Below are 23,272 nucleotides of genomic sequence, written 5' to 3' on the forward strand. Positions count from 1 at the left end.
TAGTAAGCGGACCAGTTTTACAAAATGTTCCTGGAAGGATGAATCCGTTTTGTAAACTGTCCCTGAGAGGATGCTCAAGCATATCACATTCAAGTATACTTTATCTTAACAACCTAGCTTTTATCTTAACCTAAATACGTATAGAGTGAGGACACTGCACATGATCAAAATAGTTCCAAGATGTAGCAATCGATGTTGTAATCAATAGTGAGTAATCGTTACATATCTTAATGAATATATGAATATGTATGTGAATGGACTGTATAAATACTGTGTAACTTAGACTGACCAGCGAAGCCAGCTTTGGGTGCGAACCCCTGGTTTCCCAGTGCTGAAATAAAGCACCGCATATAACTACGCCCGTGGTTATGTGTCCTGATTGCTAACATTTTTGGCGACCCAGCTGGGGACATCGTGGGCTGCGAGGCGGATCGCGTCTCGATCCTGCTCCGGCTAGCACCGAGGTATTCTTTTGGAGTGCATCAGACGCGACCGACCCTCTGCTGCTCACGACGGACCTCTGACTGGTAAGAAGGTGCTTTATCTGGATTAGTGGGTACCCACCCGGTCTGGTAGCCTGCTGGTCAGGCATCTGGTAGCCTGCCGGTCAGACGCGGCGAAAGCCACGCTCGGTTGGGCAGGGAGCTCCCGGGGTATTGCCTAGGCAGCCGTCTGTCAGACAGAGGGAAACCTCTGCAGGCTCGGCATCTGGTCTGGTTATTTGTGCCGCAGGCTCGGCACCTGGTCTGGTTATTTGTGCGCACCTGGTCTGGTTATTTGTGCTGCTCAGCACCTGGTCTGTAGTTCTGGTGATTTAATCTGTATTTAGTGTTGAAACCGGTGATTTGATCCTGTTTACTGTTGTTCTGGTAAAGTTACCTGTGTTATCTTTCTGTGTTAGTTATCTGCATCCTTCTGTGTTTATATGTCCAATTCAAACGTATCGCCGTCAAATTGCTTTCTGAAACATTAGAAGGAGGCTGGGTTTGGACAGTTTATGTATAAAAAGAAGTGTAACTGTGATCTGTTTGCATATTTGAACTCGGTATTCGGTTTGTGTGTCTTAGCTCAGTATTTTAGTTTGTATGTTTATATTTGGTACCAAAAGAATTTGTTTGGGGAAATAATTACAAAATAAGAACCGGTTCCATTACTAAAGTGCCACCTTGCTCCCCTTCAGATGCATCTGTACACATGAAAGTAAATTGAGTTAGCTGTATTGCAGTTAGTGTTGTTCTGTGGATAGACTGATTTGGATCTAAAATTAATGTCAGGGATTGATGCTTAATGTGCTGTTTATTGACATCTGTAAGAAGTTACAAAAGGTAGGAGCTGAGAGATGTAACTATTGTTCAGCTAATTGGAATTACATATAAAGTTTATAATCGCAGGAATTAAATGAAGAGAGAAAAAGGCAAAAGGAGCCTAAACCTGTGCCCAGCAGCTTCTCCTTGATAAATTGCGGAGGAAAAAAAAAAAAAAAAAAAAAGGTGAAAAGCTGACTGTCTGCTAAAGCGGTGAAAAAGAGGGGGAGCGGCGGCTGCTAGAATTGGAGCTACAGCTCCTCTCCTCCGGGCTCGCCGCCCGCGGGGGATGAAGCGGGGGGGATCACCAAACGTAATAGCACCCCTGCGGCAGGCAGTAGGTGTGGGGGGGTAACCAGTCTATGTAAAAGTTCCGTTTTCGCCAGGGGATTTAGTAATCTGAAAGCAATCGGCTGGTCCTTATTGGGAAAATCCAGATAAGGTTGCAATAATTAAGATGATAATTATAATGCAGAATCCTGATTGGGATGATTTACAAGTGATTTTGGATACATTAATGGACCCTACAGAAAATATATGGTTATACAGGTTGCGAGGGATAAAGTGAGATAAGATATTCGGAATGGGAAAGTAGAGGCTAACGTTGATGAGAACTTTCCAGAAGAAGATCCCCAATGTAATTATAATACAGGAGGCGGGTTATGCCGTCTCCAGAGGTATCAGGATTGGTTATTGATTAGCGTTCAAACTGCTATGCCGAAGCAAATGAATTGGTCAAAATTGTATAACGTGATGCAGGAAAAGAATGAGTCTCCCTCGGCCTTTTAGAAAGATTAAAAGAAGCTGCCAAAACCGGGATGTAAATTTTTTAGTAGACACAGGGGCTACTTAGTCTGTACTGAATTCCTTACAGGGGACGGTAGGTCACAGAGCTACAACAACAGTTGGTGCCACAGGGAAGGAGGAAGTATGGCCATTCCTACAACCCTTGGATTTGTGTTTTGGAGAAAAGGAACTAACCCACAAGTTCTTATATGTTCCAGACTGTCCAGTTTGCCTTTTAGGATGGGATTTATTGACCAAATTGGATGCCGTAATAACATTTGAGGATGGAAACTTGGTAATGAAAATTCCAGAATCTAAGGTAGGACAAATTCTGTTATTAAAAGAAAACCTGGTAGTGAAAATACCGCAAGCAGTGGAGGAGGCTGTGATTCCTATGGTATGGGAGACTGACATACCTGGGAAATCAAAAACAGCCCAGCCTGTAAAAGTGGAACTGAAGGAAGATGCCAAGGCAGTACAGTTGAGGCAGTACCCACTGAAACTAGAAGCTAGGTTAGGAATAGTACCTCTAATTGAAAATTCTTGAAATATGGTATTCTAGAGGAATGTGAATCAGAATATAATACTCCAATTTTTCCAGTAAAGAAACCTGATGGTAGTTATCGATTAGTCCAAAATTTGCGGGCTGTAACCCAGATCACTAAGGACATTTATCCGGTAGTTGCAAATCCATATACCTTGTTAACATCTGTGAAAGAGAAATATAAATGGTTTACTGTACTTAATTGAAAAGATGTCTTCTTCTGCATACCCCTTGACCATGAAAGCAAAAAGCTATTTGCCTTTGAATGGGAAAATCCACACAATGGGAGGAAAACTCAGTTAACCTGGACACACCTTCCACAAGGGTTCAAGAATAGCCCAACCATCTTTGGAAATCAACTAGCCAAGGAACTCAGGAATGGACTACAAAAGGTCATATCATGATCCCTCGACAATGGTATTTGTTGCTACAATATGTAGATGATATTCTGATTGCGACTGAGACACGAGAACTCTGCGTCCAGGTAACAATTGAAATATTGAACCAATTGGGAATGAACGGTACAAAGTATCGAAAAATAAAGCTCAGATTGCATCCGAGACTGTGATCTATTTAGGATGCGAGCTCTCTCAAGGACAGCGAAGGCTAAGCCTGAACAGGATACATGCTATTTGTGCTATTCCAGAACCACAAAACTTACATGAGTTGAGATCTTTTTTAGGAATGACAGGATGGTGCAGACTCTGGATTATGGACTATGGGTTGATCACCAAACCTTTGTATGAAGCACAAAGGAATAAAACATTCAAGTGGGGAAAGCCACAACGTGAGGCCTTCCAAAAGCTAAAACAGGCTTTGATGCAGGCATCTGCTTTGGGCCTGCCGGACTTGAGCAAAGGCTTCCAGTTGTTTGTACACGAGTGACAAAGACTTGCCTTGGGAGTATTAACCCAACGACTAGGATCCTGGAAAAGACCTGTTGGCTATTTTTCCAAACAGCTAGATCCGGTAAGTGCTGGGTGGCCGGCATGCTTACGGGCGGTAGCTGCTACAGTAATGCTGATCCAGGAGGTCCGAAAATTAACTATGGGAAAAAGAATAGAAGTGTTTGTATCCCATATGGTGACAACAGTATTGGAACAAAAGGGGGGCCATTGGCTTTCCCCAAGCAGAATGATGAAATACCAGGTAATTCTGACAGAACAAGATGATGTTGTTCTAAAAACTACTAACCTAATGAATCCTGCTGAGTTTTTGGGTGCAGGTACTGAAGAAGGAGACCTGGAACATGATTGTGTGGAAGTTATCGAATACACCCATACAAGTCATCCTGATTTGAGAGACACCCCGCTGGCAGAAACTGACTGGGAACTCTTTACTGATGGCAGTAGCTTTGTGGAAAGTGGAGTACGATATGCAGGATATGCGATCACTACTGTCAAGACAATGATTGAGGCCAAACCCTTGCCACCAAACACCTCAGCACAAAAAGCGGAATTAATCGCCTTAACCAGGGCATTGGAACTCAGCAAGAACAAGAAGGTTAACATATGGACTGACTCAAAATATGCTTTCGGAGTTGTTCATGTGCATGGAGCCCATTGGAAAGAGCGGGGACTGCTCTCTTCACAAGGAACAAACATTAAATACCAGAAGGAAATACTGAACTTGATTAATGCCATTCAGAAACCATCGCAAGTTGCTATAATGCACTGTAAAGCTCATCAAAGTGGAACATCAAAAATTATTAGGGGAAATCGGCTTGCTGAACAAACAGCTCGGTCGGTGGCACGGCAAGTGAGAACAATGGTGGGTCTTGTCTCCCAGAAGGTAAGAGCAATTGACTTATTACCTTCAAAGCCACCTAAATATTCCATAGAAGATGAAAAACTGGCAAGTCTAGTAAGAGCCAGCAAGAATAGTTCTGGGTGGTATGTAACCACCAATGGACAAGTTGTGGTGCCAACCACTATTATGAGAGGAATACTTCAGACGGAACACCAGAAGTGTCACCGGGGTGCAGAAGCATTGGTAACTTATCTAAGAAAACAAATTATGTCGGTCCAGATGTTAACAATGGCAAAGTCTATTACAGCTAAGTGTGAAATTTGCTTGAAAATAATCCTCTAGTAAAAAGAAAAATAGAAATGGGAAAATTAAGACAGGCATGCAACCCAGGGATTATTGGCAAATAGATTACGCGGAACTCCCCCGAACTCGTGGATATAGATATCTACTTGTTGTGGTGGATACCTTTTCTGGATGGCCAGAAGCCTTCCCTTGTCGCACCAACCAAGCAAAAGAAACTGTGAAATGGTTAATCCCTAGATTTGGGGTACCAATAGGAACATCATCCAATAGGGGGTCCCATTTTGTGACACAACTGGTAAAGGAGGTTAGCAGATGTTTAGGGATTCAGTGGGATCTGCATACTCCCTGGAGGCCCTAGTCCAGTGGACAGGTAGAGAAAATGAACAAAACTTTAAAAAGACAACTTAGTAAGGTCTGTCAGGAGGCAAAGATTCAATGGCCACAGGCCTTACCAATAGCATTGTTGCGTATCAGGATAAAACCTAAGGGTGGAATGTCAGTAAGTCCATACGAAATTCTGTATGGCAAACCCTATGAAGCACCAAACCCAAATCCAGAGGTCCACATAAAGGGTAATCAGGACCTGTACAATTATGTGTTGTCTCTTGGCAGGACACTGAATCGACTCCGATCTGCATTAGTGGAGTCGACCACTGGCACTTGAAAATCCAGTACATATAGAACCTGGGACACTGTGTATGTGAAAAACTAGAACGAAGAGCCTTTGAGAGAACGTTGGGATGGACCCTATCAAGTACTCTTGACCACGTTTACCGCAGTTAAAGTTGCCAGAGTAGACTCCTGGATACATTACACCCGTGTGAAGAAGGTCCCAAGAGCGTGGTCATCACATATCCTAGGTCCAACCACACTCAAGACTACATTGCAATAATGCCTGGTCTGCATTACCAAGCTTTGGTTTTGGTTATACCCTGAGTTTTTGTGCTTTTGAAAATTGGAGAGGGAAGTGCCACTCTATTCCACAAGGCCCCTGATAGACAGTGGGAAAGCTCGCCCGATGCATGGAAAATTTATAAATGCAAAAATGAGACTATTCGAATGGAATTGCAAATTAGGCCACGAAGACCAGTAGATAGTAATGAAAGTACCCAGGTACCACAGGTAGTACAAAGTGTACAAAATCAGGCAGAGAACCTAATGATAGGATTAATCCGAGACTTTGCATGAACACAAAATATCAGTAGCATCACTGCCTGCCTTCCCATACCAAAATCAGCTGAGGATCCAGTACAGTGGGGAATAATCGCTACTACCTTACCAGAAATAAACAGAACTGGTAAGATAGCATGTGAATCCCACACTAGAATAGAAGAAGTCCCAACTGAACAAAGGATAAGAGAACGACAAAAATGGAAAATGCCAGGACACAGGGCAGATTGTTTAAAATTTCCTAAAGCAAGGTATATTACAATAGGACGATTCCACGATGTAGGATGGTGCTTCTATGACAAGTGGACCACTAAAATAGTGAATCAAAAGGTTGAACAGACCTACTGGGAATGCAAAGATCAGGATAACAAAAGCATAACTGAATTATGGAACAATATGTGGACATTAAGCATTGTACAACAATACCAATACAGTGGCGAAATTCCATGGTACATACGGTGGTCCGATGTAACAGAAGGAATGACAGTACCATGGTGGAATTGCTCACGGGTGATAACTTGTCAAACAGACATTAAAGAGATACCTTTGTCCATTGTCAGAGTAGCAGTGATGACAGGCTGCATTTGTCGAAAACAATTAGACTCACAGGCAGCCTTTAAAGTTGGCATTGATAAAGACAAAATTGACTGTAAAGGAGTTATAGGCAGTACGGGACATTTAGTTTGGGCCTTAAGTGATGGGACCTGGACTACACATTTGCCAATGGGAGGACCAATTAGAGAAATTACTTTGGGGTTGCCAACACTATGTCCCATTTGGAAAAGGTCACCTTTGAAAAATAGGCAAGAACTTTTACAGGTCAGACATAAACGAGAAATAAACGAGGATGATGTGTGGCATGAACCATCAAGCAGTGTTAAATTTGGCTGGGCACTAGAATCTTTCTTTGCACCAATTGCAGCCTATAGGAATAGAGAAATGATTGATAAATTGATCAGGCAAATGGATCGATTGGCTAGAATAACTAAAAAAGGTTTTCGGGATCTTAATATACAATTACAAGCTACGACTAAAATGACCTTGCAGAATAGAATGGCACTCAACATAATGTTATTGAAAGAAAATGGCGTCTGTGGATATTTGAAAGACAGAATCGATCACTGCTGCATCCATATTCCAGACGTAACTTCAGAGGTTGAGAAAGACATTTCCGAGCTGACCCAAACACAAGTGGAGCTGCAAAAAGAAAGACAAGATGCAGAACAGAGCTGGATAGGAGCTCTGTTGAATAAATTCAATTTAAAGTTGGGAGGATGGGTACATTCACTACTAGAAAGTGTAGTTGTACTTGCAATTGTGATTGTTCTTCTTTGTTTGTTGTATGTGGGTATTAAGCGTATAATTAGTCAAACAAATGCTAGGAATAATCACATTTTCAGTATCCTGAGTAGGAATTATGCTAATCCTATATTTGATAACCCTCCAGCTTATGAAGAGGCACGACTGGAATTATCACACCTGAAGGGAATTACCAATCAATAATAGCAAATGAATCAATAATCGAAGAAATTGATTGAGGTGAAAATGCATTGTCTAAGAATAGAAAAGCATTTTCAAAGGGGGGAAATGTTAGTAACAGAACCAGTTTTACAAAATGTTCCTGAAAGGATGAATCAGTTTTGTAAACTGTCCCTGAAAGGATGTTCAAGCATATCGTATTCGAGTATACTCCTGTCTTAACAACCTAGTTTTTATCTTAGCCTAAATACGCATAGAGTGAGGAGAAGTACATGCAGTATCTCCGGAGGTTGAGCAAGTCAGCAGTTATCTAGCTATAGAAGTAGTACGTCTGTGCAGTACCCAAAGGTGAAAGGGACAGAAGTGATGAAGACTACTTACTTCATCCTGAAGACCCCCTGAAGGACCACCAGAGGACACTGCACATGATCAAAATAGTTCCAAGATGTTGCAATCAATGTTGCAATCAATGTTGAGTAACTGTTACATATCTTAATGAATATATGAATATGTATGTGAATGGACTGTATAAATACTGTGTAACTTAAACTGACCAGCGAAGCCAGCTTTGGGTGCGAACCCCTGGTTTCCCAGTGCTGAAATAAAGCACCGCATATAACTACGCCCGTGGTTATGTGTCCTGATTGCTAACTCTTTGACACGACACATGCTGCATACTGGGTTTGACTGGTACGGCTCAGGTGGACTTGGACAAGTCCAAGCACACTCCTGACTTCTCTTTTCACTCAGCCAGCCAGAGCTTTTTGAAACATTCCATCAGGTTATGAATATGACTCCAACTCCAGATGAATATTCTGACTTTGAATGCATAGGACTGCATAGGCCTGTTAAAGAGGAAAGGAGGCAACAGCAGATGCATTAGCAACAGGACGTTTTCTTGAAGGTAGATCACCATGGTGTGTTTCATTTTAGCTTGACCTCTTCAGTCTGAGAAATAAGACTTGACTACACAGTTACATGAAGAGAATGCATAACTGGTATCTTGCGGACAAGAAAACCTATTTGTCACCCACCTGCACCCCATAGTGGTCTCACAGGTAGCTGGGAGATCCCTCACGACCATGGGGAAAGGGAGTTCCCCTCACCCTTTCTCTCTTTGGCACCTCTAAATCCCGTTTGTGGTTCAGGGGTTCATTGGCGAGTTCCTCTGCTTCTGATAGTCTCTTCTGAGATCCCCTTCGGGTCTTTTCCATACTGTCCTTATGCATATATTGTTCTGAAGCTGGCATTTGTCCTGATTTTCCGTGTTCACAGACAGTTTGCCTGTGTCTTGCAGCACAGAGAAGAATTCAGAGCCTGATGTAGTAATCCCACATGGCCCATCCTGCTGGGTTGGGCTGGGGTGTGAAGGCCTTCCTGGGCTTTTCTTTGTAGGTTAAGGGATTTGCACTGAGGGCCCCTTGGTGGTCTCCTAGGGGATCATAGCCCTTGGGCATAATCCAGCTTATCTGTGCCCTCCCAGCCTTCTTGAAGTTCCTCTCACCCCACACATCTGTGGGCTACTTCTGCACCTGGTAAAGTGAGGATCATCAACTCATCTTTGTACTTTTATTTCTATTCACATGTAAACTGTAAATCTTCATTCCACTGGCTCTTATTAAAGAAGGCTTTATCCATTTTATATGTATGTTAAAATGTCTTTATATATTTATCTGCTGTAGACATGCTTATATCTGTATAAAATGTATACGCATACATACATGTATAAAGCTATATATTTTTAAAAAACATATCTATTAATAAATAAAACAACATGAAATGAAACAAAATTTTAAAAATGAAATGAAATAAAAAATAAAATAAAATAGAATAAAATAGAATAAAATAAAATAAAATAAAATAAAATAAAATAAAATAAAATAAAATAAAATAAAATAAAATAAAATAAAATAAAATAAAATAAAATAAAATAAAATAAAATAAAATAAATACTGGCTGCTCCTGACTTGGATGGGCATACTCCTTGACGGGTAAAGAACTGACTGGATGGCGGGCCCCAAATAGTTGTGGTAAATGGAGTCAAATCCACTTGGCGGCTGGACATGAGCGGTGTTCCCCAGGGCTCAGTACTGGGGCCAGTTCTGTTTAATCTCTTCATCAATGATCTGAATGAGGGAATCGAGTGCACTCTTAGTAAGTTTGCAGACGACACCAATTTGGGTGGGAGTGTTTATCTCCTGGAGGGTGGGAAGTCCAGAGGGATCTGGACTGGTTGGATCATTGGGCTGAGGCCAATTGTCTGAGGTTCAACAAACCAAAAAGGCCTTCAGCATCCTGGCTTGTGTCAGCAATAGTGTGGCCAGCAGGACTTGGGAAGTTATTGTCACCCTCTGCTCAGAACTGCGGAGGCTGCAAGTCAAATCCTGGGTCAGTTTTCAGCACCTCACTGCAGGAAAGACCTTGAGATGTTGGAGTGAGTTCATAGAAGAGCAAAAAAACTGGTGAGGGGTCTGGAGCACAAGTCTTACGAGGAGCGGCTGAGGTAACTGGGGCTGTTTAGCCTGGAGAAAAGGAGTCTGAGGGGAGAATTTCTTGCATTCTACAACTACCTGAAAGGAGGTTGTAGCATGGAGGATTTTGGTCTCTTCTCCCAGGTACCAAGAAATAGGACAAGAGGAAACGTCCTCAAGTTCCACCAGTGAAGGTTTAGATTTGGTATTGGGAGCAATTTCTTCCCAGAAAGGGTTGTCGGGCATTGGAAGAGGCTGCCCAGTGAAGTGATTGAGTCACCGTCCATAGAGGTGTTTAAACGGCGTAGAGATGAGGTTGTAATAAACAATTCTGAGAGTTAGAGATGTTTGTTCATTAAAGCTTCTTAAAAGGAAACGCTCAGGGGTTATTGAGTTAGAGATGTTTGTTCATTAACACTTCTTAAAAGGAAACGCTCAGGGGTTATTGTGCAACATGGGAAGCCCCTGCCCTTTGTTATGCAAGTGCCTTAAATGTTCGATCCTCTAAAGGTGGGAGGGGGGCAGGGGTAGGTGAGAAGATAGGAGATTAACTGCCTGACAACAGAGGACACATTCGCAAAAAGAACGAGTGACGTGGCACTCTGAGCAACGAACCCGGGACCCTATAAAAGGCCGGAAGAAGTTTTTCCCGCACGCGCCACTGGAGCAGCGAGGACTCCTTGGCCGCCCAGCACTGTCTTTGCTTATTGCGTTGAAATCCATCGGGAATAAATTTCTGTTATTCAAGTTAATTTCGAGTCAAAATTTATTACAAGGTTCTTAGGCATGTGGTTTACAGGTGGACCTGGCAGTGTAGGGTTAATGGTTGGATGTGATGATCTTAAAGGTCTTTTCCAACCAAAATTATTCTATGGATGGTTGGATGAATGGATAGAAGCAGAGAAGGGCCTTCCTATGAGCCTTGGGCCTTGGCCCACCATGGCATGAGGAGACCAAGGCCAGTATCACTGTGTCCTGAATCTTAGAATCACAGAATCACAGAACAGTTTGTGTTGGATGGGACCTTTAAAGTTCTTCTACTCCACCCCCCCTGCCATGACCAGGGACATCTTCAACTAGATCAGGTTGCTCAGAGGCCCACCCAACCTGGCCTTGAATGTTTCCAGGAATGTTTCCGTCTACCACTTCCCTGGGCAACCTGGGCCAGTGTTTCACCACCCTCCGTGTAAAACATTTCTTCCTCATATCTAGCCTGAATCTCCCCTTTTTTAGTTGAAAACCATTATGCAGAGTTGTTCCTCTGCTCTTGTCTCTCCTGTCTCCGGAGAGCCTTTCCACAGGCGAGTGTGTCTGTGCTGGCCTGAATGACTGGCCCTCCCCCTCCCTGAGTGACCACAGGGTCCCAATCTGGTAGTGTTACTCTGCATCGGGAGCAGACTGATGTGAATGAAAACCATGGTGACACAGTCTAAGACAAATTCCTGTAGGTTCTTCACTATCTCCAGGGGCACTGGGCACCCATAGATGAAGGCTCAAACCAGGAACACTCCTTAACATGTTGCCCCATGCCCTCCTCCCCTTAGACCATGAAGAACCCAAGCACAGCAGCATGGCCTAGTGGGTAGAATGTCTTCAGCTTGACTACTGAAGAGTCCAACCTCCAAATACAGGAACTGAGGAAATCCCGTTTTATTACAGAGACGTGAACACTGAAGATAAGATGTACCATGGTCCCAGACACACATAAACAGGCCTCTGGGTCAGACAGGCTAGGTTCATGTCTCTGGAGAAGTGTAGTGAATGCAGACATTCCTGGACAAACAGGGTTATCGCAGATAAAATGCTCAATGCACAAGAGGTTCCTGAGATGAATTGGAAATCACTTCTGTAGCGATATGGGTAAATTATTTCTGCCAAAAGAAAAATGACTGAATCAATTTTTTCAGTGCAACTTTCATCTCCTGGTTCCTCATGCTGTAGATGAGGGGGTTCACTGCTGGAGGCACCACCGAGTACAGAAATGACACTGCCAGGTCCAGGGATGGGAAGGAAACAGAGTGGGGCTTTAAATAGACAACCATGCCAGTGCTGACAAACAGGGAGACCACAGCCAGGTGAGGGAGGCAGGTGGAAAAGGCTTTGTGCCGTCCCTGCTCAGAGGGGATCCTCAGCATGACCCTGAAGATCTGCACATAAGACAGCACAATGAAAACAAAGCATGAAAAAATAATTAAGACATTAACCACCAGAAGCCCAGCTTCCCTGAGGTAGGTGTCTGAGCAGGACAGCTTGAGGATCTGGGGGATTTCACAGAAAAACTGGTCTACAGCATTGCCGTAACAGAGTGGTAGTGAAAATGTATTGGCAATGTGCAGCACAGCACAGAGGAACCCAGTGCCCCAGGCAGCTGCTGCCATGTGGACACAAGCTCTGCTGCCCAGGAGGGTCCTGTAGTGCAGGGGTTTGCAGATGGCAACGTAGCGGTCATAGGCCATGACTGTGAGAAGATAAAACTCTGCTCCAACCAGGAAGGCAAACAGGAAGACTTGGGCAATGCATTCTTGATAGGAGATGACCCTGGTGTCCCAGAACGAATTGGCCATGGATTTGGGGACAGTGGTGCAGATGGAGCCCAGGTCAAGGAGGGCAAGGTTGAGCAGGAAGAAGTACATGGGGGTGTGGAGGTGCTGGTCCCAGGCTATGGTGGTGATGATGAGGCCGTTGCCCAGGAGGGCAGCCAGGTAGATGCCCAGGAAGAGCCAGAAGTGCAAGAGCTGCAGCTCCCGTGTGTCTGAGAATGCCAGGAGGAGGAACTGGGTGATGGAACTGCCGTTGGATATTCGGTCCCCCTGTCCATGAGATACTGTCATAATAGGGGAAGATTTCCCTGAGAAAAAAACAAACAAAAAAACCAAACCATATCTCATAGACCCTCCTCAGCTGTGCACACCCTTGTCCTTTTCCAGGAGACCTTTCAGCTCCACGTCTGGAGCCCTGGGTGGTGCTGGCTAGAGGTGCCGTGAGGAGCAGGGCCTGTGCCCGCTGGCTGCTGAGGAGTCAGCCCTGCTCTGCAGCAGTGGGGTCATGGGAATGGTGGGCAGGGGACAGTCCTGGGGTTCAGCTTTGTCACATGAAACCTTTCCTAATACAGAAGGGCTTATCAGCATCTGTACTCCCAGTGCTAAGGTAACAGGAGCCCAGAAAGCAGTTTGAGAGGTTTGGGTTTTTTCAGAGCTCCATTCTGTTCTTCCCTGGGAAGTGTTCTTGCTTGTCAGAAACCCTCAGCATTTCTGATATACTCAGAGAGAAAACACAGGGTCCTGCAAAGCAAAAGGATTGCTTACTTGTTCCCAGCTACCCTGGGATTACATCTTTTTCAGATGGAGTGCAATTATGCTACCATGTTATCTTGAAAATCCATCAGGCACTGCTGAGAGAAGATTGATCCACTAAACTTGGATGCAGACTACTAAATGTCTCAACCTTTTCTCAAGGTTTGAGCAGCCGCCTTATAACCCGGGGCATACATGGCCCTCTTCACCCACCCAACAGCATTTCCTAAGTCACAGAATCTTTCTACCTCTCCAAGGGAGTTTCGGATAAGAGGAAGGTGCTGTGGGAGAGATTTGGAACCTTGAGGGCAGCTCACAGCCTATAAGGTAAACCCAAGCAGATAGCGATGTGTCCTAATGATGGCATTTGATTCAGAGAGATTGAGCTCATTCCCCAGCCCCATAAACTTCATTGCTCACAACCCCACAGTCAGAAGAAAGCTGGGATACATGTTCCCATGGACACACCTGCAGGAAAGGACCCACAAGATCAGGCTGTGACTCTGCAGCTGAAACTGCCATCCCCAGAGAGCCTGACAGCAAGAACAAGATCCCAACAGCAGTGACCCAAAGCAGGGGAGCAAGAAGGAAAATGCGGTGAGGGTGGGTGTGAGAGAGGCCAGGGCAGAGGCAGCTGGGCACTCAGACAGCGTCACCCTTCCCCAGCTGTGCAGCCACCTCCCAGACACCAACACTGCTGGGCAGCTGCTCTCAGCCCCTGTGCTCTGCAGAGGAACTGGAGCTCTGGCTGCACAGAAGCTGGTTCATGCCTTGGAGCCCCCAGCCCTGAGGGCAGAGGCTTTGCTGGGTGGGGCAGGAGGCCAGGGGGCTGATCAGATGAGGGCTCTGCACTGGAAGGGATCATACAGAGTTTTCTGTGTTCTCCCTTCCACAAAATTTCTAGTTTGGGTTTCCTTTCTTTCGCTGATCACATCCCTGCTTCCTGGACATTTTCCTCCTTGGAGGTGTTTCCATGTTCTGTGTCTTTTCCCTGTCAGCACTCACAGACCCCATCCTACCCACTGTGCACTCACCCTGGCCCTACAGACACCTGCCTGTTTGCAGGGAACTCCCTGGGCACATCTTCTTGTTTGCAGGTGGAGAAGTGCAGGCTAGAACAACCCTGCTGGGTCCAGCAAAGGTGACGCTGGTGCTGTCCATAGAAGAGGAGTAGCAGAAGGTACTTTAGGAGGATCCTGTCAAAGCTGATGACCACTCAAAGTTACAGCTCAGTGGTCCCAGTGACTTGTTCAAGCATGAGAGCTCCTTTTCCATTTCTCTTCTCAAATTCCCCAGGAGAAGCAAATTGAAAACACTGACTCAGAAAAGCTCCTTAGCTTTACAGTAATCCCTGTCTTTACCTTTCCCTTGAAAAGTCCTGTTGGAAATGTCCTAGAGTGATCTGGAGCTGTGAGCATCCCTGACCCATGCAGCACCCTCTCTACAGCAGAAGGACCCGTGCCCTGGTGGGGGTCACTCCTTCCACCTGGCGCTTCTCCCCTCAGTGTTGTTGGGATCTCCCTGGGCAGGCTGAGCGCTGACCCTGGCAGGTGGCAGAGTCCCTGCCCTGGCACATCCCTGAGTGCAGGGACCCTACTCTGAAGGACAGCCCTGGGCACCCCTGGGTGCATACTTGCCTTTGCAATCTGTAGCTGTCCCTGGGTGAAGTACACCAACATGCCCTGTGCCCCTGAAGGTGCAGCAGAAAAGCTGTGCCCCAAAGCAGGTCCGTTTTCTCTACTCTGGAGAAACTGCAAGCATCCTAATGAGAGATCCCATAGGCTGTGGGATGTGCTCGCTTTAGGAAATTGATCCAGGAACTGCAGCTGCATTGCCCTGGAGCCAGAGACTTACCATGCTAAGGGCTATGAAGATTTTTCTTCAAGTGAACTCTCCTCTGTCCTCCCACCCCAGACTGTCTAATACCTCTTGTTTCCTCACTCCTCTCCCCTCGGTGCTGCAGGCAGAGCCCTCAGCCCTGCTGCGCTTTGCAGAGGAGCTGCTCCTGGGCAGAGCTGTCTCTTTACAGTGCTACCTGGTTGCCATGAGCTCCCTCCATCCCAGAGTCCAGCCCAGCTCAGCGGCAGAGGAGCAGCCCAAGGGGGCACTTTCTCTGTCCCCTCTGGGCTCCCTCCAGGTGTCCCTGGGGCTCCAGGGGAACCTGCTGTGAAACAGACCAAAGTCATCACTGATGTTCCCTCTCTCAGCTGGCCAGAGACACATTTCTAAAAGTATGATTTCCCCTCTCGGAGACAAAGTTACATCTAAAAATCACCTTTCTTGTGTTATTATTACACAGGACATCCAGAGAGAGACAGGGAGGGATCTTCTTTACCCATGCAGAGGAAACGGATTCAGCAGAGTCAGTGGAGGCATCTCATCCTGCATTGCTGTTCCCAGCATTTGAAGGAGACACAGGTCCCATCCGTCCTTCCCACAAACCCACAGCAGGTGGGATTCCTCTTGCCTCTGTTCAGGGGTGCACAAAAGAGACACACAATGCAAACACTTGCATGTCAGCCTCTTTTCTCAACTCCCATGCTAATTGAGACAGAAGGCAGGATGAGATGTTCAGATACAAATACCAGCTGACATTTGGGTTGCCAGAGGTCATACAAGATACATAGAGGAAACTGTGAGCTTTAATAGAGTTCACAGAGACAGGAAAATGAAGGAATCCAATGAAGAACAGGGAGATCCCAGACTCTTATTTCACAATTTACCTGAATTCACACAGAAGAGGTGGGAAGCTTAGCTTGTAAGGGTAAAACTGCTCAGGGTTTTCCTTGCTTGGGTTCCCTCTTCTGGAGGCCTCAGCTTCAGCTGTTATCTACACTATAGTTTACAAATAAATTATTTATTTAAGAAGCATTTCTGGCATCCTCGTTCGACTATCTGATTTGGGAAACCTTGTGAGATGAAACTTTCCTTAACATAAGCATGAGAGGTAGCTACCTCTGAATCCCTTTCTATCCCCAGGAGTATAAACCCAGGATGAGGCACTCTGATTTATTCAGCTGGAAGCCTTCCCTTAGCAGGGGTAAAGGAGATCCCTGCCAACCTTTTCTTGGCATCCTGACTAATGATGGGACAATGAAATGGTGATTTATGGACCTAAATCTAATTTTGACAGGAGAAATGACACAGCTGGAAAGAGGTGGAATGCCTTCTTTGTTTCAGTCTTTAGTAGTAAAACCAGTTGTGCTTCAGGTACACACCCTCCCTGAGCCTGAAGACAGGGATGGGGAGCAGAATGAAGCCCAAATAATCCAAGAGGAAATGACTGGTGACCTGCTACACCACTTAGACACCCACAAGTCTACTGGGCCAGATGGGATATATCCAAGGATACTGAGGGAGCTGGGGGATGTGAACCACCAAGCCACTTTCAGTTGTTTACCAGCAGTCCTGGTTAAACAGGTAGGTCCTGATACTGTAAAACTGGCTACTTGAAGAAACTTCTGAAAGCAGAATTTAAGGTTTTAGAAACAAGCATCCCTTTAAAGACTGACGCACATCACTCAGGCACAGGATCGCTCTGCCTAATGAGGACCCCGAACAATTCCCAGACATAGGTTTTATTCTACATTTTCATTACATTTCCAAGAAATCCTTTGCATATGCATTACATTCCTTTGTTTTTTGGTTTGTGACCTGCTTCAGCTGCTGTCGTCACCTTATTTTCTGAGACCAAGGGCATGGTCTCCTACCCACCTCCTGCTTAACTTGAAATATACCATTCTTGTGACTTCATGCCTAATAAGTGCTTAAAACCTAAAATCTGTGAACCTTATCTTATTCACTTAAGAAGTGCCTAAAATCTATGACCCTTATTCTTATCAACTTATTACTAATTGCTGATTTTAAGTATAATTAATGCCTTCTCTTTTCTTGAGGGTTTGTAGCCATTAGGCTTCAATCCTCATTAAAATCCAAGTTTATAATCAGCAACATTCAGCTGAAGGACTCTTTATCCAACAGTCTTGAGATATGTGTTAAAGCAAGACTCAACTAATTGTGTGGGCCTCAAAATGTCTAAACTACAAGGCCAATAGTGTCTATAGTTTGTGACTGTTTTGCAAGCCGTTATTATCTTTGTTGTGTGAGCACTAAAACTGAAAGGATTTATGTAACTTTAGGTTACCAATTGCAGACAGGATTCATGCCTTAAATCTAGGACACTTATTCATATAGTCTTATTTTATTACTAATTGATGATTTTAGGTATCAGGCTTTTCAAGTGCTAGACCAAAACTGATGTACATATTCCCTGAGTTCATCTAGTTACCTGCTGTTTCATACACCCAGAAATGCCATCCCAGACAACGTGCTCTGGGACACATTCCTCATCCGAAGTGAAGATGAGCATCCTTTTAGTCCCCAGCTCATCCTCTGGACCTTTTGGAAAGACACATGCAACATTTGCTTTATGCCAGTGTCAGAGAGTCCCCCCAGTCTCCATGACCTTTCAAAGATGATGGAGAGTGGCCTCACTGTGACATTGTCTTACTTACTCAGCACCCTAGGATGTCACCTGTTTTCCTATGAACTGGCAATGTTTGACTTTGCGCAAGTAGACTTTGGTTTGATTCTCGTCCACAACTGGCTGTTCTCCAGATTCTTACCTTGAGGCACAAAGGTTTGGGAGACCTTGCTGGTGAAATCTGAGGCAAAAAGGACATAGAATATCACAGTTTTATCTACACCCACTCTTTCTATATTCAGCACTGCCCAATCAGTATCTTTGTTTACTTCTTTAAGCATTCCTGAAGTAGGAACAGCTTGTTATGATTATTTTGAATTCACTTTTAGGTTTTGCCTCTGTATTTATACAAAGAAATGTTCTGTTTGGATGATGCTGTCCTTGAAGACCAGCTGTGCTGAGCTCTGCTGCCCTTCGGTGCTGCTGACAACTGAATCCCTACTGCAACTCCCCAGAATAGGTCAAAATCTGCTCCTCTAATGTCCAGAATCTGCAGTCTTCTGTTCTGCTTCCTCACTACCCTGAGAGGTGGCACTCTGCTGTTTAAGGGCCATGACAGACAATTTTCACATCACTGAACAGCTCTGCCTTGATCAGAAGTGTCAGATCCAGATTTGCATTACCCTAGTTGGCCAGTCTTTCAGCTGTGCTAAGATGTCCTGAGACACTCCAGAAACCATCAGGACTGTTTGTGTGCTGCCATATTCCCATTCCAGAAAATGCCAGGGGCATTGCAATCCCCAGGGAGACTCAGGCTTCTATACCCAGGGACTTAATTCAGATCCTTAGAGAAGACTCTCTATCCTCTTCCTCACCCTGACTGCAGGTTTCTCATCTCCCACCACAATGTCATCTTTACTGGCCTTTCCCCTGATCCTCACTCACAAGGCCTCAAGTTTTCACCAGTGGAGAAATTACCAAGCACCCAACTGTCTGTCTGTCCCCTGGCTCCATCTGCAGCAGCTCTGTGGCATTTCTGTCCTTTTCCTCTCCTATCTTTGCTCACCTTGCTCTCATCACTGGAGTTTCTGGGGTGGGGTTCAGGTTAAGCTGCAGTTCAGAGACCAGTCCTGTGGGTCCTGCCATGCAGAGGTATCCATCAGAGTAAAGTGTCAAGTCGTCTCCTAATTTGCAGGTCCAAGGCAATGCAAATGAGTGGATTCTCTTTTCAGGACAGCCCAAATTTAGGACATTTGACTCTCCCTGGAAGTTCCTGCAGAGCTGTGGGCTGCCCTCTAGAAGCAAACAGCTCTGCCGTGACATCCTTGTGCTATCTCACAGTCCCATGGAGAAGACGCTTTGGCTTTAGGGCCATGGCAGTGCGGCTTATCACCTGTATGTGGGCAGCTGCAATGAGCCATGTGTATCCCTGGCTGGAAGGGCAGAGCTGAGATCCTCCTTAGGTACAGTGAGGTGGGGTGAGAAGTTTGGTGATCTGCCCTTGGAAACTGGATTCCTCTGCTCTCAGCAGTGGCCAGTTTCTGCTCAGGGGAACATCTGGATGTGATCGTCCTCCAGATCAAGGAGAAACCAGCCCAGGGCAGCTGAGACCAGGAGTGAAGGACAGACAGCTGGCCTCACTCTGCATTGACAGTCATTTTGCCTCTTAGGACCCTCAAGATGTCAGTTGGTATGCAGCAGAAATAGCAAGCATTTCTGCCTCAAAAACACCCCTCAGATGTGGTGGGAAAACTGGAATAGAAGAAACAAAACAAAGTTCCCACAGTTCTGCTCTGCAGTGTGGTGAAATGGGAGTGGCAATGCTGAAAAGCTCTTCAATATCATGAGTGGATTTAAACTGAGATTACCCCGTGTTCCTATTTACCTATTGTGGAAGGGTGGGACTGACTCCTGCAGAGCCTACAGCAGAGGCCCTGCTCCCAGTGACACCATCAGCCAGCACCAGCCACAGCTCATGAAAGACACCTGCCAAAGTCTTCCTGAAAGGGCCAAGGTGATTAGTGGATTTTTATGAGTATTGAAGGTATTTTGCCCAGAGAAATATTACCTAACTTATTTATACCTTTTCCTCTTTGGACAGTCCCAATGCATAGAGGTCCAACAGCAGTTCCACCACCCAGTTCCTCCTCCTGGCATTCACAGACACACAGGAGCTGCAGCTCTTGCACTTCTGGCTCTTCCTGGGCATCTATCTGGCTGCCCTCCTGGACAACGGCCTCATCATCACCACCATAGCCTGGGACCAGCACCTCCACACCCCCATGTACTTCTTCCTCCTCAGCCTCTTCCTCTTTGTTCTGGGCTGTATATCCACCACTCTCCCCAAATCCATGGTAAATTGTCTCTGGGACATCAGGGCTATCTCATATGAAAGGTGCGCTCCCTGCACAGCTCTTTTTCTACCTGTTCTTGATAGCATTCTCTTCTCACCATAAAGGCCTATGACCGCTATGTTGCCATCTGCAAACCCCTGCACTACGGGACCCTCTTGCACAGCAGAGTTTGTGTCCACATGGCAGCAACTGCCTGGGCCAGTGGGTGTCTCCATGCTCTGCTGGACACTGCCAATACATTTTCCCTGCCACTCTGCAAGGGCAATGCCCTGGGCCAGTTCTTCTGTGAAATCCCCCAGATCCTCAAGCTCTCCTGCTCTGATTCTTATCAGAGGGAAACTGAGCTTCTTACTTTTAGTGTTTGTCTATTTTTGGGATGTTTTGCTTTCATCATTCTGTTCTATGTGCAGATCTTCAGGGCTGTGCTGAGGGCTGAGCAGGGAAAAAAACACATAGCCTTTTCCTTGTGCCTCCCTCACCTGGCTGTGGTCTCCCTGCTTGTCAGCACTGCCACCTTTGCCTACCTGAAGCCCCCCTCCATCTGCTGCCCATCCCTGGATCTGGTGTTGGCTGTTGTGTACATGGTGGCACCACCAACACTGAACCCACTCATCTACAGCATGAGGGAGCAGGAGTTCAAGGATGCTCTAAGGAAGCTGATCTTTTTCAGCACCCACAGGCTGCCTACTTTCCCCTGCAAAGGGCTCCCAATGTATGTAAATAAATGAACCTACAACAACTTCGTTTTTTGTCTGAGATCTACCCTTAGTGTAGAAAGAATGAATGGGAAATGAAAAGACTGTCCTGGACGCACCAGCTTTGAGAAGGCTGGTCTGTGCCTGGGGCAGTAAGAGCTCTTGATGACCTCAAGGGCCAGGGCTTTGTGCTGGCCTGGGGGAAATGGGATGGTATGGAAGGCCTGCAGACATCTCAGGATCATGTGGAGAGGAGAGCAAAGGACACAAGATGCCTCCTTTTCCTTCTGCCATGCATGTTCACCCACCTCTGAGGTAAGCCCCTCTCTGAACCTCAGGAGCTGCTGTGCCCTTCAGAGAGGCAGAGGCTGTGGGGTGAGTGCCCAGAGCACTTGCAATGGGAACTGCTGTGGGACCAGCCCGGACTGGGCTTTGCTGGGAGGAGGGCATTGCGGGTGGAGGGAGGGCAGGGGAGGTGACAGAGCATCAATGGAGCTGGACTGGGCTGGACAGCACCTGGGAAAGAAAAACATCAGTATATATCTCATGCAGCATGGCCATGCAGGGTGAAGACTCACACCTGGGGATTGTGGTGCAGAGCCAGGTCTTGTGGAAGGGATCAAAGACATGCAGGTGCAGGAGAGGAGGAGGCTTGTCTGTGGCCTTGGTGGCATGAACAGACCAGGAAGGTGGCCCAGGGCCTTCATCACCACCCAACCACTGGCCATCTCTCATGGGCCATTTCCAGCACTGGCCGCTCATCCCAGGTTTACGGGTGAGGTTCCCTGTGAGGCCATCTCCATCCTCCTGCTGGGCTCAGGGCCTGTCTCAGGGAATGGTCAGCCCTGCCCAACCTCCCTCCTGGTCCAGACCCTGGCAGACCCTGGAGCAGGGCTGTCTGTGAACCCCACAGGTGACAGGAGCTTGAAGAGGCTTCCCAACAGGAAGGCCATGGGTGACAAAGCACCAAGGACTGTTGTGGGCATCACATCGGGAGACCATTCCCCACCCCAAATGCACCCTGTCCTGTGCTGAGCCTGCCCTGTGGGGCTGTGGGAGCATCTGTGGGGCAGCAGGTCTGCACTGCCACAGCACAAGGTGCAGACAGGGGCCACAAAGCAGCTACCAGGGGTGACAGCAAGGACAGGTAGAGATAAGGAGTTTATGTACATCACGTTTGCTGTGCAGGGATGACTTTGGGAAAGGAAAAGCTCATCTTGATTTGGTGGCTCTGCGAAAAATCGAGAGCAAAACCAAGAGCTCCAATTTCTGCATCAGAAACCAAGGCTGAACAAGGGAAATGCGGGGCTGCTGCTGAGTGGGGAGAAGAATTTAACAACAGCAGAGAATGATGCTGGTGCTGAGGGACTCAATGCCTTGTGTGCCTGAGTCTTTACTGAAACACCCTCCCAGGCCTCTGTGCTCAGTGAAGGGCTTCAAGGAGGAGGAAAACACATCTTTGGCAGGAACCTCAGGAAACCCCAGCAGGACAAACACCAGTGTCTGCCCCTGCAGGTGACTCACCCTGGCAGTGGCACAGGCCGGGGCTGCCTGGCTGGGAGCAGCCCTGTGGGAAAGGTCTGGGTGGGCAGGGAGCTGGACAGGAGGCAGCGTGTGCCCTGGTGCAAGGGAGACCAGGAGCACCCTGGGCTGTGCCACTAGGAGCATGGCCAGAAGACGGAGGGAAGGGATTCTCTGGAATACTCCATCCAGATTTCAGATCCCAGTTCAGCAAAGATATTGGCAAACTGGAGTTGGTTTAGCAAAGGGCTCTCAGGACAGCAAGAGACTGGAGCAGTTTCCCTGTGAGGAGAGGCTGAGGGAGTCGGGCTTGTCCAGCCCAGAGAAGGGAAGGTTGATGGGAACTTCATCACAGCCTTTCAGTACCAGTGAGGAGGTCATGGAGAATGCAGAGCCAGGGTCCTCACCATGATGCATGATAGAAAGACAAAATAAAAAGAGTGGATGGTGAAAGAGGAGAGGTTCAGCCATGATATAAAGAAAGTATTTTTTTCCCCATGAGCTCAACCAGGAACTTAGAGAGAGTTTGCAGTCTCTGTTCTTGGGGATTTTCAAGCTTGGGCTGAACCAAGCTTTGAAAAACTTGGTCTAGCTCTGTTTCTCACAGGGTTGACTACACACTTCTCGAGGTCCCTTCCACCCTCATTTCCCTTACTGTCCTATGATGATGTTGGGTCCTGTTTCTAACTGGAGCAGAGCAGACGTTTATGGGGCATGAATCCTCCTGTGCTGTAGGTGACCATCTAAACCAACATCTAAACCAGTGAAGAAAGGTCAACAGATCTGGATAAAGACTGAGAAGCCTTGGACAGGGAAGGTTTTGGGTGCACTGGCTTTGTGCAAGACACAAAATGATATTTTTTCAATTATCATAGTCCTCTCAAATGTCGGTTAATGTTAATGAAAATAAGAAATGAAAACAAAGAACCAAATCAAAGAATCAAAGAAAGGTGTCAGTAAGTCTTTGAGTCTTTGGAGGAAAACTATTTTCTTTTTTTTTTATTTATTTTTTTTTTTTTTTTTAAGGAAAGAGTTTTCCAGAATTGGGAATGGCTGTAGGACACAAATACCTTTAGCTACAGGGACACAGACAGCTGGTGCCAGTGCAGATGCCCAGTCCCTGCTCAGTCTCCACCTGAGACTTGCAAGGTGCTCAGGTCTTCCACTGGTCCTCTGTGAT

The 23,272-nt window shown here is 46.2% G+C and overlaps 1 protein-coding gene and 1 long non-coding RNA gene across 4 annotated transcripts in view; one reads left to right on the plus strand and one right to left on the minus strand.

Annotated features, from left to right (window-relative positions):
- The window catches only part of LOC309451970, a 626,315-nt gene that overhangs the window by 310,735 nt on the left and 292,308 nt on the right, over nucleotides 1–23,272 (plus strand). The window lies entirely within an intron of this gene.
- Nucleotides 11,672–12,637, minus strand: LOC309451965 (olfactory receptor 14A16-like; the record flags this gene model as incomplete). Its single annotated transcript, XM_082076656.1, has 1 exon — nucleotides 11,672–12,637. The coding sequence occupies one exon, from the start codon at nucleotides 12,635–12,637 to the stop codon at nucleotides 11,672–11,674; it is 966 nt and encodes a 321-aa protein (XP_081932782.1).

This window comes from Streptopelia decaocto (genome assembly GCF_964273445.1).
Source record: "Streptopelia decaocto genome assembly, contig: HAP1_SCAFFOLD_45, whole genome shotgun sequence".
NCBI classification, from domain to species: domain Eukaryota; kingdom Metazoa; phylum Chordata; class Aves; order Columbiformes; family Columbidae; genus Streptopelia; species Streptopelia decaocto.